Source organism: Carcharodon carcharias, chromosome 15, assembly GCF_017639515.1.
Source record: "Carcharodon carcharias isolate sCarCar2 chromosome 15, sCarCar2.pri, whole genome shotgun sequence".
NCBI lineage: Eukaryota > Metazoa > Chordata > Chondrichthyes > Lamniformes > Lamnidae > Carcharodon > Carcharodon carcharias.
The window spans coordinates 29,330,400-29,347,963 of NC_054481.1; the positions used below are offsets into that span (position 1 = coordinate 29,330,400).

At 53.3% G+C, this 17,564-nt stretch overlaps 1 protein-coding gene across 1 annotated transcript; it reads right to left on the reverse strand.

Annotated features, from left to right (window-relative positions):
• Nucleotides 1–1,009: 1,009 nt before the first annotated feature.
• Nucleotides 1,010–17,354, reverse strand: LOC121288650 (heme oxygenase 2-like). Its single transcript, XM_041207339.1, has 5 exons — nt 17,040–17,354; nt 6,221–6,338; nt 3,641–4,132; nt 2,374–2,491; nt 1,010–1,821 (listed from the first exon to the last, which is right to left on the reverse strand). The coding sequence occupies exons 1-5, from the start codon at nt 17,117–17,119 to the stop codon at nt 1,706–1,708; spliced, it is 924 nt and encodes a 307-aa protein (XP_041063273.1). The 5' UTR covers nt 17,120–17,354; the 3' UTR covers nt 1,010–1,705.
• Nucleotides 17,355–17,564: the final 210 nt, after the last annotated feature.

Consider the following 17,564-nt stretch of genomic DNA (forward strand, 5'->3'; position numbering starts at 1 on the left):
TTCACTAATCTTTTAATAATGCAAAGCTGTGAATTAGGTAGGTTTCAGTAATTACCCTGCAGAATGTGAGCTTAGAGTCCACCAGCATCCATTGGGAGTTCTACCAACATAGGAATGGCTGTTGCCCTGGGATGCAGCATAGGGTCACACTTGGTGCCCAGTCTCCTCTGCCCTATGGCTGAAAGGTGATCTTATGAAACACCCTGAAAGGGTTTGATAGCATGATGCATTAAAGAAAGTGTTTGAACACACCATGATCAGTCTAGGGAACAAGCTCCCAAGAGAGATGGTAGAAAGTATAACATTCAAATGTTGACTTTGGACCTATGGTTCTGACAGCTCATTGATTAACTGAGTGTTAAGATTAGTTAGCAACTCCACTATCACATCTTGCCATTACCAGGATTGTAGAAGGTAGAGTAAACAAATAAGGGGAAAATAACAATTTATAGTATGAGGAGAATGTGCTAATTGGTTAGCAAGAGGACTCTAGTAGAGGTGTTGCCATGGAGAATGCACCACTTGACATTGTTAACTGCCAAGCATTGTTTGAAATTTAAACTATCCACTGGTGCATTCTCCATGACACCACCGTCACCACAGTCCACTTGCTAATCAATCAGCATTCTTCTCATACAGTATAAATGTTCCCCCTGACATTAGTATTTTCAATATCTGAATAATGTAAAGGGTTATGGGGATAGTGTGGATAAAAGGTATTGAAGTGTTCAATCAGCTATGGTCATATTGAATGGCAGAGTGGGCTCAACAGGCTGAATGGCGTTCTCTTGTTTGTGTTTTTACAAATTGTCCTGATGAGGGCAAGATGAAAAGCTTCAACAAAAAGTCTTTCAGCGATACCAAAGCATAGATGTATTTAAAAAGAAGTTAGGGTGAGATGAAGGGTGGAACATAAACACCAGCATAGACAAATTGGACTGTACTTTGCATAGAAATCAGCACAGAAACAGAAAGTGTAGTCAGTGTAAATAAGGACATTTCACCAGAGACTTGTTAGAACATTTAATAATCAAGAGCATAAATACATTGGATAAAGAGCAAACTTACTGAAAGTATTCAGGTCCAATCACTGATTAAAGAAAATGTAATTTCACGCAATGTTACATTTAATTGCATCCCAACCAGGCAACGCCTTGAAAATAAATCAGGGTTTTCAGCAAGGCCTAGATCCATAGGGAGGTGAGTATTGAACTAGAGACATGGAGTTTATCCTCTCAAAGTGAGGTCACTGTGGTTAGATACATGTTCGGACGTGTCTTGAGTATTTATGATCAATTACAGTAACTAGTTGTGCTCCTTCAAAATAAATTGGAAAATCAGTTTGTACAAAAGCAGCTACAGCAGTGACAGTGAGGACACACTGTACAATTCAGGGAGGCAGTCACAGGTGGGATTCCGTATTCCCAACCACCTATATTTACACCTTACTCAATGGCATTAGTTATAGAGTGGTGCATACCTGAACAATAAACACAAAGTCAGCAGAATATTGAGCTGAGAGTTAACGGGCCTGTGTCCAAGGCCAAAAACTGCAAAGAGACAAGAGTTGAAGTAGGTGTCCAGTGTCCATTCTCATAGATCAAATACTTCTTTGAGTAGGGAGGGGAGGTGCGGGGTGGGGGTGCTGCGATGGGCAGATGTTTGCATCACTTTGTTGAACAGTCCCTGTCTATGGCAGTAAACATCACAGCAGATACCAGCCAGCAGTGAGTGCCAGAAGAACAGCTAGCACCAGCTGGAAAGCACAGCTCTGCACCACAGCCACCACAGAGTGTAGCGGGCACCCCATTTCATCATTGCCTGGAGAAAGAGAAAAACAGCCAAAGGATTAATCAAGAGGCAGAATGTCATGTGCCATGGTTAATTACGTTGACCTGCAGTATATAGTACTTGGGCATCAGTAAAATACACCAAGTACATCATACCATAGAAACACAGACCAGGAAAAGTCCACACCAACATCAGCAGGCTGTCACCCACTGGTGCCAGCAGTTTGCTACCAGCTTGGGTTCTCAGACAGTTGCTTGTTCAGATGTTAGCAAGTCAACCCCTTGGTATAAATTGGACCAACTCAGAGGGACCCATTTCCATTGGAGGCTAGACTCCAGCTGCCCAATCATTCCCAGAGGCTGGAGAGTGACAAAGGTTCATCAGTGTTCAGGTGCTGTGATAATCCACAGCAGCATCTACTTTGCACCTAATTGCTGTGCTAATTTGTGGGTTCCCTGAACCATTCTGCTCCACCAGAGTCTGGGATTCTCTCCATCATTCCCCAGTCACATTCCGGGATCACCTCCATTCTCCCCAATTACATTTCCCACAGAATGGTGCTCACGTGCCAAGCATATGTACCTTTTTCAGAATAGAATGGGCACTTCCGGGCATCTCCTTTCCCATCATGGAGCCGGACTCCAGGTGCCTGCACCACTTCCCCCAGGGTTTTTCCAAACTTATCTAATTCCTCAAAAACCTGTGGAATTTGTGATTAGAGCAAAGATTAAAGTGGGTTAGTTATTAGATGGCAGAATCTTTCAATACAGAATGTGCAGTTGGAAAGGTGGGGCCTTTAGAAACAAAGCTGGGAACCGACAGCTTATTTTAACTGCAGAGAAGCATTGTGGGTTCATTCAATATAACAACTGTGGCTGCCCGTTCTTTCAGTCACGAGTAGTACCAGTAAACATCAATATAGTTCTCAGCAAGGCAGAGAGAGAGCTTCCTCACTGTTCGAAATAATGTTCAGTTGTCTGAGAGGACATACTGGAAATTTGTTCATAGACAGATGGGGGGAGCCACATTCTGTTCATTCAGCAGCATATTTATATAGCAGCTTTAATGTAGTAAAATGCTCCAGGGCACTTCACAGGAGCATTATCAAACAAAAACCGGCACCAAGCCGCATACATTAGAACAGGTGTCCAAAGGTTTGATCAAAGAGCTTGGTTATAAGCAGTGTCCTAAAGAAGTAAAGAAAGAGAGGTGGACAGAATTAATGAGGGAACCCTCGAGCTTTGGGCCAAGGCAACTGAAGGCACAGCCACCAATGATGAAGCTATTAAAATCGGGGATGCTCAAGAGGCCAAAATTAGAGTGGTGCAGATATCTGAGGGTTATGGGCTGCTGGAGGTTACAGAGATAGAGAGGGCCAAGGCCGTGAGAAATTTGAAAACAAGGAAAAAATTTAAAAACCATGTGTTGCTTAACCAGGGGCCCATGTATGTCAGTGAGAATAGGGGGCAATGGGCTCCTGCTGTTTCAATTCCTGCAATAGGGGTAAAGAGAAAAAAAACACTAGAAATCATAATTATGGCAGAAAACTATATGCGGAGAAAATGGGCAATATTTTGTGGCAAAATAAACTTAAGCAGCAGAGAGTAATCCAATGAAAGGTTGCATCCCAAAATGCTTCTGCCATTTTCTGCTCCTGTTTTTCTGCATGTTATTACATGGCAGTGCCTGGTTCATCAGAGCCTCACTAAGTGAAGTATCCTGGATGTTACTGCTCCCTGACTGGCTGCATCATATGACACAACCCGTCAGCTGAGGGAGAACAAGGCCACGTTAAATTTGGGAGCCGGAATCACACTCCTCCTTATAAACACCCCTCAGAAACATTCACCTCCATGTTGAAGCAAAAGGCTCGGTTAGCCTCCTCCACAATCCTCTCCCTGATCTCCCTGCTGGTCTCCAGAGTGTTCAACCGTGATCGGTACAGCTGCTTGAAGCGAGCAGGGTTGGAAATGTTGTCGAAGATATAGAATTGCACGCCTTCTCCAGTGCTGGGCAAGCACAAGGCTCTCTGCGCCACTTTCTTCAGCACCTGACCCCCTGACAGATCGCCCATGTAGCGGGTGTAGGCATGTGCTGCCAGCAGCTCGGGTTCATATTCCCCAACGTGATGGATCCGCTCTACATATCTTGCTGTGGCCTCTGAACACTTGATCTTGTCCTGCCAATCTGTTCCATAGAAGTACTCCAGGTCCTTGGCTATAGCATCCTTGCGGTGCAGTTCGAGCGGGAAGTAAAGAGGAGCAAAGCCAGGGTGTTGTGCATTTTTATCCATCTCCTCCTCCAGGGCGGAGTAGGTGAAGTAGAGGGCGACAGTGCTCAACTGTAACATAAGGTAGCAGAAATGATCGAACAGCTCATGGCACCAAATCCCAGTTAGTACTGCAGATCTACTATTCTTCTCCCCGGGTTGCCTGATATCCCCCAGTACCTCAACCCAAGCGGCCATTCATGTGCAAGACTAGTATTGGCAAGTAATATAAGAGAGGGAAAAATGGGACATGGAAGCCAAACTTGACTCTGTCCTTATTCTTGGTCTTTCCAATGGGGGTCACCGGCCAACAAAAAAAGCAGCAGGCACCTTGACCGATTTCTAGCTCAGGGTACTAAGACCCAAACCTGCCCTGCTCACCAGCCCCAAAGGTGGTCCCTTTCCAAGTGCAACAAATTCAAAACATATTTGCAATTTCAGCTGCACAATAACAACTCTCTTCTGATGAGTATCTCAGCCACCACATTCACAGTATCTTAAGAAACACAGTAATTCTTCACTTAACATTGTAATTTCATTCCTGAAAAGTGCAACTTTAAATGAAACAACGTCTAGCAAATCTGATTTTCCCATTACAGCAAATGTAAGAGCTGTAGTTAGGTTCTGTAGGACCAATCTCGTCAGAAAAACAACATGGAAAATTTTTACCCTAAAAGTTGAAATATTGCACATTCCTATATTTGTAAATTAATAAAAGTAATTTAAAAATATAAAACAAATGTGCTGACTCTTTCTACTTAATTCCTGCTCTCTGACCCTCCCTGTTGCCTCATACCTCTCCCGTTCTCTCTCCCAAAACCTGGCAGCGAGTGGGAGGGAGGTGGCGGGCAGGTGGGAGGTGGCAACAGGAGAAATGGTGCCGGATTGGGCCACCGATGCCTGTGTGAAACAAAAATCCCGATAAAGTGCACATACAATTATATCTGGGACATTAAAGCAGAATGACTTAAAACAGGGAGTTATTGTAAAAAATTGCATTTCTTTAGTGCTTTACATGGTTTCAGGACATCAGAGTGTTTTATGGACAAGGTACTTTTCAAGTGTAGTCACTATTTCAATGTCAGAAACGAGGCAGCCAATTGTGTATAGCAAGATCCAACAAATAGCAATATGGTAATGACCAGATAACCCGTTTTTCTGGCACTGGTTCGGAGATAAATATTAGCCACCTGAGAGGGCAGACTAACGTCTCATCTGAAAGATGGCAAATCCGACGCGCAGCGCTCCCTCGGCACCGGAAATCCGACAGCACAGCGCTCCCTCGGCACCGGCCCTCCGACAACGCAGCGCTCCCTTGGCACCGGCCCCCCGACAATTCAGTGCCCCCACAGCACTTCACTGGAGTGTCAGCCTGGATTTCTGTGAAGTTTTAGCATGGGATATGAATGCACATCCTTTCTACTCAGAGGTGAGAACGATAGCTTTTGAGCCTTGGTTGTCACATTGAATCTAAACACAAAGGACATATTCGCTCAGAGGCCATAGATAAAGCCTGGTGCCTCCTCAGATGTAACTGTGTGCAGCACTGCCTGATGCTATTAGTTACTCGGCCAACAAGGTCAAAGAAACCAGGAAAAGGTTCCAATATTTAAGTAAATGACAACTCAATGGAATAGGAATTTCTAAAGAGCCAATTCTATGGGGACAGTAAGATGAAAATTTTACACAGCCCATGGACCAATGTCAACTCATCCCCATTCCAAGTGGATTTAAATGACAGGTCCCTAGTGACGGCATACGAGTGGCCAGCAGCAGGCTTGAGTGCTGGGTGACCGGCAGTGATGGAACTTGGGGAACTCTTCCACCTTGTGAAACTCACCCACCCTGTGGCAGGCCCCATTCACATAATGGCACTTTAACAATGAACAGATCCATTTAAACAGTGATGTGCTGAGCTGAGCCCTTCCAGAACATTCGATATTCATGTAACTATACAATGAAGTGCCCAAATCCTGCACAGGTCAATGGGTCAATCCTCCCACTCCCTCCCCACAACAGTTCCTGGCGGCATCAAATCTATTATGCCCCACAGTTGTCCCTTCTGTATCCACATGCATTGCTACCCATCCAGTCTGCAGGGAAGCCCTCATAACCTGACTGCTAGAACACACAGATAGCACAGACCATGATTAGCCCTACCTCAAACAGTTCTCGCCGAATCTTGCCTTTCAGGAACTTCTTCACAAACTGAGTGTTCTCTGCTCGATCATGAGACTCTTTTGTTCCTTCCTTCAAGATCTCCGAGAGGTCCGTGGAACTGTTGCAGCAGGGAGGAAAGAGAAAAATTAGAGCTAGCAATGAGTAGACAGAGGATGAGAGGTGTCAGACTGAGTTTGAAAACAAGAGCCAGCACACAGAGAGAGAACCAGAAGGCTGTTTTTATGCTACTGAAAAGGTGGTAAATGGAATTCATTGCCACTATCTGTATCAGAGTAAACAAGCATTCCCAGGGCAGGGATCAGCACCAGTGCAGTAAGCTCTCTCTACAGCAAGGGGCCTTGAATGTGGCCCTGGTAAAGCATCACTGAGTCATTTCCCAAACCAGTCATCGTTGTGCCCTCTTTGACTAAGAAAACCAGCTTAATTGCCCAAGATCATACACTGAAAGGCAGGCTGGTCGAGGGGCTGAATAGCGTCCTCCTGTTGTTACGATCAGCTTCTTGGTGCCATGAATGTGCAGTATTCAAGAATGCTGCTCTCACAAAACTGGGCGAGATATTCCTCCCATTGGCGCCAATGTGAGGAGACAGAGTAACCATCAACATCTTTAATGTAGTTAAACATCCCAAGGTGCTTCATCTGAGCATTATAAAAAAAATGGCATCAAGCCAGAGCAGGAGATAATAGGGCAGATGACCAAAAACTTGGTCAAAGAGAGTGGGTGGGTTTTAAGGAATGTATTAAAAGAGGAAAGTGAGGTAGAGAGGCAGAGAGGAGTAAGGAGGGCATTCCAGAGCTTAGAGTCTAGGCAACTGAAGATGTGACCACCAAGCATAGAGCAATTAAAATCAGGGATGCTCAAAAGTCCAGAATTAGGGGAGTACAGATATATCAGTGGGTCATGGGACTGGAGAAGATTACAATTCAAAACAAGGATGAGAATTTTAACGTCAAAATACTGCTTGAACAGGACGCAATGTAGGTCAGTGAGCACAGCAGTGATGGTGAAAAACTGTGCAACAACGTCAAAAGCAGCAGAGAGATCAGGAAGGACGAGGTGAGGAGTTAATCTTTGTCACAGTCACATAGAACATCATTTAGATAAGAACTGATTCAGTACCATGGCAGGGGCAGAAATCAGATTGGAGCGATTCAAGCAGGGCATTCCGGAAAAGATGGGAACAGATGTGGGTCAACACATTCAAGAACTTTGGGGTGGGCAAAGATGATGGAGGGGCATAGGGGCTGGGGGGTGTGTGGAAGGAAGAGCAGCGGTGGGGGGCGGGGGGGGGGGAAGAGAAAGAGAGGTATGATGGTTGGGGAGAGAGAAAGGTATGGGGGAAGTTGGAAAGTGGCGCCGGGGTTGGGGGGAGAAAGAGGAGCCGGGGGAGGGGAATAGAGGGGAGAGCCCGTGAAGGGGAGTGGGGGGAGAAAGAAGAGACAGAGATCGGTTGGGGGTGGGTGGAGAAAAGAGATCGGGGGAGAAAGAGATATCGGTGGGGGGGGGGGTAGAAGAGAGATCGAGGGGGGAAAAGAGGGATCGGGGGGGAGAAGAGAGATCCGGGGGGGAGAAGAGAGATCGGGGGGGGGGGGGGGGGGGTGGGGGGAATGAGGGATCGGGGGGGGGGAGAAGAGAGATCGGGGGGGGGGAGAGAAGAGAGATCGGGGGGGGGAAAGAAGAGAGATCGGGGGGGGGGAAAGAAGAGAGATCGGGGGGAAAGAAGAGAGATCGGAGGGGGAAAGAAGAGAGATCGGGGGGGGAAAGAAGAGAGATCGGGGGGGGAAAGAAGAGAGATCGGGGGGGGAAAGAAGAGAGATCGGGGGGGGAAAGAAGAGAGATCGGGGGGGGAAAGAAGAGAGATCGGGGGGGAAAGAAGAGAGATCGGGGGGGAAGAAGAGAGATCGGGGGGAAAAAAGAGAGATCGGGGGGGAAAGAAGAGAGGGCGGGGGGGAAAGAAGAGAGATCGGGGGGGGGGAAAGAAGAGAGATCGGTGGGGGGAAAGAAGAGAGGTCGGGGGGGGAAAGAAGAGAGGTCGGGGGGGAAAGAAGAGAGGTCGGGGGGGGAAGAAGAGAGATCGGGGGGGGGGAAGAAGAGAGATCGGGGGGGAAGAAGAGAGATCGGGGGGGAAGAAGAGAGATCGGGGGTAAAGAAGAGAGATCGGGGGCAGGAAGAGAGATTGGGGGGGAAGAGAGAGATCGCGGGGGAAGAAGAGAGATCGTGGCGGGGGAAGAAGAGAGATCGTGGCGGGGGAAGAAGAGAGATCGTGGCGGGGGGAAAGAAGAGAGATCGTGGCGGGGGGAAAGAAGAGAGATTTTGGCGGGGGGAAAGAAGAGAGATCGTGGCAGGGGGAAAGAAGAGAGATCGTGGCGGGGGGAAAGAAGAGAGATCGTGGCGGGGGGAAAGAAGAGATCGTAGCGGGGGGAAAGAAGAGATCGTGGCGGGGGGAAAAGAAGAGAAATCGGGGGGGAAGAAAAGAGATGGGGGGGGAAGAAAAGAGATCGGGGGGAAGAAAAGAGATCGGGGGGAAGAAAAGAGATCGGGGGGAAGAAAAGAGATCGGGGGGAAGAAAAGAGATCGGTGGGAAGAGAGATTGGGGGGAAGAAGAGAGATCGGGGGGGAAAGAAGAGAGATCGGGGGGGAAAGAAGTGAGATCGGGGGGGAAAAAAGAGAGATCGGTGGGGGGAAAGAAGAGAGAAGAGAGATTGGGGGGGGAAGAAGAGAGATCGGGGGGGGAAGAAGAGAGATCGGGGGGGGAAGAAGAGAGATCGGGGGGGGAAGAAGAGAGATCGGGGGGAGAAGAAGAGAGATCGGGGGGGAAAGAAGAGAGATCGGGGGGGAAAGAAGAGAGATCGGGGGGAAGAAGAGAGATCGGGGGGGAAAGAAGAGAGATCGGGGGGGAAAGAAGAGAGATCGGGGGGGAAAGAAGAGAGATCGGGAGGGAAAGAAGAGAGATCGGGGGGGAAGAAGAGAGAAGAGAGATTGGGGGGAAAGAAGAGAGATCGGGGGGGAAGAAGAGAGATCGGGGGGGGAAGAAGAGAGATCGGGGGGAGAAGAAGAGAGATCGGGGGGGAAAGAAGAGAGATCGGGGGGGAAAGAAGAGAGATCGGGGGGGGGAAGAAGAGAGATCGGGGGGGGAAAGAAGAGAGATCGGGGGGGAAAGAAGAGAGATCGGGGGGGGAAAGAAGAGAGATCGGGGGGGGAAAGAAGAGAGATCATGGCGGGGGGGAGCAAGAGAGATTGGAGGGGGGGGAGAGAGGAAGAGAGAACCGGAGGTGAAGAAGAGAGATCGGGGGGGAAAGAAGAGAGATCGGGTGGGGGAAGAAGAGAGATCGGGGGGGGGGGAAGAAGAGAGATCAATGGGGGAAGAAGAGAGATTTGGTGTGGGGCGAGAGAGGAAGAGAGAACCGGAAGGGAAGGAGAGAAATCGGGGGGGGAAGAAGAGAGATTGGTGGGGGGAAGAGAAATCGGGGGGGAAGAAGAGAGATCATGGGAGTGGGAAGAGGAGAGATCGGGGGGGGAGAAGAAGAGATATCGGGGGGGAAAGAAGAGAGATCGGGGGGAAAGAAGAGAGATCGGGTGGGGGAAGAAGAGAGATCGGTGGGGGGGAAGAAGAGAGATCAATGGGGGAAGAAGAGAGATTTGGTGGGGGGGAAGAGAGGAAGAGAGAACCGGAGGGGAAGAAGAGAGATGGGGGGGGAAGAAGCGAGATCGGGGGGGAAAGAAGTGAGATCGGGGGGGAAAGAAGTGAGATCGGGGGGGAAAGAAGAGAGATCGGGTGGGGGAAGAAGAGAGATTGGGGGGGGAAGAAGAGAGATTGGGGGGGGTGAAGAAGAGAGATCAATGGGGGAAAGAAGAGAGATCGGGGGGGAAAGAAGAGAGATCGGGGGGGAAGGAAGAGAGATCGGGGGGGAAAGAAGAGAGATCGGGGGGGAAAGAAGAGAGATCGGGGGGGAAAGAAGAGAGATCGGGGGGGAAAGAAGAGAGATCGGGGGGGAAAGAAGAGAGATCGGGGGGGAAAGAAGAGAGATCGGGGGGGAAAGAAGAGAGATCGGGGGGAAAGAAGGGAGATCAGGGCGGGCGGGAACAAGAGAGATTGGAGGGGGGAGGAAGAGAGTTCAGGGGAAAGAAGAGAGATCACAGGGAGGGGAAAGAAGAGAGATCGGGGGGGGAAAGAAGTGAGATCGGGGGGGAAAGAAGAGAGATCGGGAGGGAAAGAAGAGAGATCGGGAGGGAAAGAAGAGAGATCGGGAGGGAAAGAAGAGAGATCGGGGGGGGAAAGAAGAGAGATCGGGGGGGAAGAAGAGAGAAGAGAGATTGGGGGGGAAAGAAGAGAGATCGGGGGGGAAGAAGAGAGATCGGGGGGGGAAGAAGAGAGATCGGGGGGGGAAGAAGAGAGATCGGGGGGGAAGAAGAGAGATCGGGGGGGGAAAGAAGAGAGATCGGGGGGGAAAGAAGAGAGATCGGGGGGGGAAGAAGAGAGATCGGGGGGGAAGAAGAGAGATCGGGGGGGGAAAGAAGAGAGATCGGGTGGGGGAAGAAGAGAGATCGGGGGGGGGGAAGAAGAGAGATCAATGGGGGAAGAAGAGAGATTTGGTGGGGGGGGGGAGAGAAGAAGAGAGAACCGGAGGGGAAGAAGAGAAATCGGGGGGGGAAGAAGAGAGATTGGTGGGGGGAAGAGAAATCGGGGGGGAAGAAGAGAGATCATGGGAGTGGGAAGAGGAGAGATCGGGGGGGGAGAAGAAGAGATATCGGGGGGGAAAGAAGAGAGATCGGGTGGGGGAAGAAGAGAGATCGGGTGGGGGAAGAAGAGAGATCGGTGGGGGGGAAGAAGAGAGATCAATGGGGGAAGAAGAGAGATTTGGTGGGGGGGGAGAGAGGAAGAGAGAACCGGAGGGGAAGAAGAGAGATGGGGGGGGGAAGAAGAGAGATCGGGGGGGAAAGAAGAGAGATCGGGGGGAAGAAAAGAGATTGGGGGGGGAAGAAGCGAGATCGGGGGGGAAAGAAGTGAGATCGGGGGGGAAAGAAGTGAGATCGGGGGGGAAAGAAGAGAGATCGGGTGGGGGAAGAAGAGAGATTGGGGGGGGGAAGAAGAGAGATTGGGGGGGGGGGAAGAAGAGAGATCAATGGGGGAAAGAAGAGAGATCGGGGGGGAAAGAAGAGAGATCGGGGGGGAAAGAAGAGAGATCGGGGGGAAAGAAGAGAGATCGGGGGGAAAAAAAGAGAGATCGGGGGGGGAAAAAGAGAGATCGGGGGGAAAGAAGAGAGATCGGGGGGAAAGAAGAGAGATCGGGGGGAAAGAAGGGAGATCAGGGGCGGGGCGGGAACAAGAGAGATTGGAGGGGGGAGGAAGAGAGTCGGGGGAAAGAAGAGAAATCGGGGGGAAAGAAGAGAAATCGGGGGGAAAGAAGAGAAATCGGGGTGAAAGAAGAGAGATCGGGGAAGAAAAGAGATCGGGGAAGAAAAAGATCGGGGGGGGGAAAGAAGAGAGATCGGGGGGGAAGAAGAGAGATCGGGGGAAGAAGAGAGATCGGGGGGAAGAAGAGAGATCGGGGGGGAAGAAGAGAGATCGGGGGGGAAGAAGAGAGATCGGGGGGGGGAGAGGAAGAGAGATCGGGGGGAAAGAAGAGAGATCGGGGGGAAAGAAGAGAGATCGGGGGGAAAGAAGAGAGATCGGGGGGTACAGGAAGAGAGATCCGGGGGGGGAGAGGAATAGAGATCGGGGGGGGGAAGAAGAGAGATCGGGGGGGAGAGGAAGAGAGATCAGGGGGAAAGAAGAGAGATCGGGGGGGGGAAGAGAGATCGGGGGGGGGGAGAGAGATCGGGGGGGGGGAGAGAGATCGGGGGGAAAGAAGAGAGATCGGGGGGAAAGAAGAGAGATCGGGGGGAAAGAAGAGAGATCGGGGGAAAGAAGAGAGATCGGGGGGAAAGAAGAGAGATCGGGGGGAAAGAAGAGAGATCGGGGGGAAAGAAGAGAGATCGGGAGGAAAGAAGAGAGATCGGGGGGTACAGGAAGAGAGATCCGGGGGGGTGGAGAGGAAGAGAGATCGGGGGGGTGGAAGAAGAGAGATCGGGGGGGGGAAGAAGAGAGATCGGGGGGGGGAAGAAGAGAGATCGGGGGGAAGAAGAGAGATCGGGGGGGAAGAAGAGAGATCGGGGGGGGAGAAGAGAGATCGGGGGGGGGAGAAGAGAGATCGGGGAGGGGGGGAGAAGAGTGATCGGTGGGGGTGAACAGTGATCGGGGGGAAGAAGAGAGATTGGTGGGGGAAGGAGAGTGGTCGGGGGGGGGGGAGGAAGAGAGATCGGGGGGAAAGAAGAGAGATCGGGGGGGAGAAGAGAGATCGGGGGGGAGAAGAGAGATCGGGGGGGAGAAGAGAGATCGGGGGGGGAGAAGAGAGATCGGGGGGGGAAGAAGAGAGATCGGGGGGGGAAGAAGAGAGATCGGGGGGAGGAAGAGAGATCGGGGGGAAGAAGAGAGATCGGGGGAAAGAAGAGAGATCGTGGCGGGGGAAAGAAGAGAGATCGTGGCAGGGGGAAAGAAGAGAGATCGTGGCGGGGGGAAAGAAGACAGATCGTGGCGGGGGGAAAGAAGAGAGATCGTGGCGGGGGGGAAAGAAGAGAGATCGTGGCAGGGGGAAAGAAGAGAGATCGTGGCGGGAGGAAAGAAGAGATCAGGGGAAAGAAGAGTGATCGGGGGGAAAGAAGAGAGATCGTGGCAAGGGGAAAGAAGAGAGATCATCGTGGGGAGAAAGAAGAGAGATCGGGGGGAGAAGAGAGATCGGGGGGGGAGAAGAGAGATCGGGGGGGAGAACAGAAATCGGGGGGGAAAGAAGAGAGATCGGAGGGAAGAAGAGAGATCGGGGGGAAGAAGAGAGATCGGGGGGGAAAGAAGAGAGATCGGGGGTGAAAGAAGAGAGATCGGGGGGAAAGAAGAGAGATCGGGGGGGAAAGAAGAGAGATCGGGGGGGAAAGAAGAGAGATCGGTGGGGGGGGGGAAGAAGACAGATCGGGGGGAAAGAAGAGAAATCGGGGGGAAAGAAGAGAAATCGGGGGGAAAGAAGAGAAATCGGGGTGAAAGAAGAGAGATCGGGGAAGAAAAGAGATCGGGGAAGAAAAGAGATCGGGGGGGGGAAAGAAGAGAGATCGGGGGGGAAGAAGAGAGATCGGGGGGAAGAAGAGAGATCGGGGGGAAGAAGAGAGATCGGGGGGGAAGAAGAGAGATCGGGGGGGAAGAAGAGAGATCGGGGGGGAAGAAGAGAGATCGGGGGGGGGAGAGGAAGAGAGATCGGGGGGAAAGAAGAGAGATCGGGGGGAAAGAAGAGAGATCGGGGGGAAAGAAGAGAGATCGGGGGGTACAGGAAGAGAGATCCGGGGGGGGAGAGGAATAGAGATCGGGGGGGGGAAGAAGAGAGATCGGGGGGGAGAGGAAGAGAGATCAGGGGGAAAGAAGAGAGATCGGGGGGGGGGAAGAGAGATCGGGGGGGGGGGGAGAGAGATCGGGGGGGGGGGGAGAGAGATCGGGGGGAAAGAAGAGAGATCGGGGGGAAAGAAGAGAGATCGGGGGGGAAAGAAGAGAGATCGGGGGAAAGAAGAGAGATCGGGGGGAAAGAAGAGAGATCGGGGGGAAAGAAGAGAGATCGGGGGGAAAGAAGAGAGATCGGGAGGAAAGAAGAGAGATCGGGGGGTACAGGAAGAGAGATCCGGGGGGGTGGAGAGGAAGAGAGATCGGGGGGGGGGGGAAGAAGAGAGATCGGGGGGGGGAAGAAGAGAGATCGGGGGGGAAAGATGACAGATCGGGGGGAAGAAGAGAGATCGGGGGGGAAGAAGAGAGATCGGGGGGGAGAAGAGAGATCGGTGGGGGGAGAAGAGAGATCGGGGAGGGGGGGAGAAGAGTGATCGGTGGGGGAGAACAGTGATCGGGGGGAAGAAGAGAGATTGGTGGGGGAAGGAGAGTGGTCGGGGGGGGGGGGAGGAAGAGAGATCGGGGGGAAAGAAGAGAGATCGGGGGGGAGAAGAGAGATCGGGGGGGAGAAGAGAGATCGGGGGGGGGAGAAGAGAGATCGGGGGGAAGAAGAGAGATCGGGGGGGAAGAAGAGAGATCGGGGGGGAAGAAGAGAGATCGGGGGGGGAAGAAGAGAGATCGGGGGGGAAGAGAGATCGGGGGGAGGAAGAGAGATCGGGGGGAAGAAGAGAGATCGGGGGAAAGAAGAGAGATCGTGGCGGGGGAAAGAAGAGAGATCGTGGCAGGGGGAAAGAAGAGAGATCGTGGCGGGGGGAAAGAAGACAGATCGTGGCGGGGGGAAAGAAGAGAGATCGTGGCGGGGGGAAAGAAGAGAGATCGTGGCAGGGGGAAAGAAGAGAGATCGTGGCGGGGGGAAAGAAGAGATCAGGGGAAAGAAGAGTGATCGGGGGGAAAGAAGAGAGATCGTGGCAAGGGGAAAGAAGAGAGATCATCGTGGGGAGAAAGAAGAGAGATCGGGGGGAGAAGAGAGATCGGGGGGGAGAACAGAAATCGGGGGGGAAAGAAGAGAGATCGGGGGGAAGAAGAGAGATCGGGGGGAAGAAGAGAGATCGGGGGGAAGAAGAGAGATCGGGGGGGAAAGAAGAGAGATCGGGGGTGAAAGAAGAGAGATCGGGGGGAAAGAAGAGAGATCGGGGGGGAAAGAAGAGAGATCGGGGGGGAAAGAAGAGAGATCGGTGGGGGGGGGGGGAAGAAGACAGATCGGGGGGAAAGAAGAGAAATCGGGGGGAAAGAAGAGAAATCGGGGGGAAAGAAGAGTAATCGGGGTGTGAAAGAAGAGAGATCGGGGTGAAAGAAGAGAGATCGGGGGAAGAAAAGAGATCGGGGGGGGAAAGAAGAGAGATCGGGGGGGAAGAAGAGAGATCGGGGGGGAAGAAGAGAGATCGGGGGGGAAGAAGAGAGATCGGGGGGGAAGAAGAGAGATCGGGGGGGAAGAAGAGAGATCGGGGGGGAAGAAGAGAGATCGGGAGGGGAAGAAGAGAGATCGGGGGGGAAGAAGAGAGATCGGGGGGGAAGAAGAGAGATCGGGTGGGAAGAAGAGAGATCGGGGGGGAAGAAGAGAGATCGGGGGGATGGAGAAGAGAGATCGGGGAGAGGGAGAAGCGTGATCGGTGGGGGAGAAGAGTGATCGGGGTGGAAGAAGAGAGATCAGTGGGGGAAGAAGAGTGGTCGGGGGGGAGAGGAAGAGAGATCGGGGGAAAGAAGAGAGATCGGACGGTACAGGAAGAGAAATCCGGGGGGTGGGAGAGGAATAGAGATCGGGGGGGAAGAGAGATCGAGGGGGAGAGGAAGAGAGATCGGGGGGGAGAGGAAGAGAGATCGGGGGGGAGAGGAAGAGAGGTCGGGGGGGAGAGGAAGAGAGGTCGGGGGGGAGAGGAAGAGAGATCGGGGGGAAAGAAGAGATCAGGGGAAAGAAGAGAGATCGGGGGAAAGAAGAGAGATCGTGGCAGGGGGAAAGAAGAGAGATCGTCACGGGGAGAAAGAAGAGAGATCGGGGGGGAGAAGAGAGATCGGGGGGAAGAAGAGAGATCGGGGGTAAGAAGAGAGATTGGGGGTGGGGAAAGAAGAGAGGTCGGGGAGGGAGAGAGGTCGGGGGGGGAGAGAGATCGGGGGGGAGAGAGATCGGGGGGGAAGGGAGAGATCGGGGGGGAAGGGAGAGATCGGGGGGGAGAGATCGGTGGGGGGAAAGATCGGGGGGGGGAGAAAGAGATCGGTGGGGGGGAGAGATCGGGGGAGGGGGGGAGAGAGAGATCGGTGGGGTGGGGGGGGAGAGATCGGGGGAGGGGGGGAGAGAGAGATCGGTGGGGTGGGGGGGAGAGATCGGGGGAGGGGGGGAGAGAGAGATCGGTGGGGTGGGGGGGAGAGATCGGGGGAGGGGGGGAGAGAGAGATCGGTGGGGTGGGGGGGGAGAGATCGGGGGGGGAGAGAGAGAGATCGGTGGGGGTGGGGGGGAGAGATCGGGGGAGGGGGGGGAGAGAGAGATCGGTGGGGTGGGGGGGAGAGATCGGGGGGGGGGGGGAGAGAGAGATCGGTGGGGGGGAGAGATCGGGGGAGGGGGGGAGAGAGAGATCGGTGGGGTGGGGGGGAGAGATCGGGGGAGGTGGGGGAGAGAGAGATCGGTGGGGTGGGGGGGAGAGATCGGGGGAGGGGGGGGAGAGAGATCGGTGGGGTGGGGGGGAGAGATCGGGGGGGGGGAGAGATCGATCGGTGGGGGGGGGGGGAGATCGGGGGAGGTGGGGGAGAGAGAGATCGGTGGGTGGGGGGGAGAGATCGGGGGGGGGGAGAGATCGATCGGTGGGGGGGGGGGAGAGAGAGATCGGTGGGGTGGGGGGGAGAGATCGGGGGAGGGGGGGGGGAGAGAGAGATCGGTGGGGTGGGGGGGAGGGGGGGGGGAGAGAGAGATCGGTGGGGTGGGGGGGAGAGATCGGGGGAGGGGGGGGGGGAGAGAGAGATCGGTGGGGTGGGGGGGAGGGGGGGGGAGAGAGAGATCGGTGGGGTGGGGGGGAGAGATCGGGGGAGGGGGGGGAGAGAGAGATCGGTGGGGTGGGGGGGAGAGATCGGGGGGGGGGGGGGAGAGAGAGATCGGTGGGGTGGGGGGGGGGGGGGGGGAGAGAGATCGGTGGGGTGGGGTGCCGAACCCAGAAGACAGTTAATAATTTGCAAGGACGGAGGGGTCATGGATTGTCGGAGGAGGCGCAACAACACCCGGGGAAAGTTCCATCATCAGGATTCCAGTTTAATTCAATCCCACTCGGGCTACTCCGGCCTCCCGCACAAACCTAACGGTTTCTCCGTCCATTTCCACGTCCTCCACTTCACTGGGTAACCCCGCGCTCTCCTCGCCTTTGCTGGAGGACATTTCCAGGGATTTTCACTGCCGACAGTTGCGGCTCAGGTCGACCATAGCTAATGGGAACGGAAAGTGACAATTGGACACAAATGCCAGACCCGCACTGGGACACAGAAGGTGGGGAGCTGAAGCTGACGCTCAATGGGCGGGAGAAGGAGAAAATCAGCGAAAAGCCTCCGACCTCGCTCCATCCGGGTACCTATGGTCCCGGGGCCAGTTTCCGGCTTGTGGGTGTGACGTCAGCTGGTTCCCGGTGACCGGATGTGGCGTGTATATGCATCACCGTGGAAACCGTGGCCTAGCCGCCGCCTCATCCTCACTCCCAGGGCCAAAACATGAACACGCCCCCAAAACTGCCAGAGCCTTTGCCGGAACCGGAGCCCCGGCTTTAGACTGAGCCTAGACGGGGAACATTTCCAACTTCAGTGATAGGTGGACACCATTGGGAAACAGG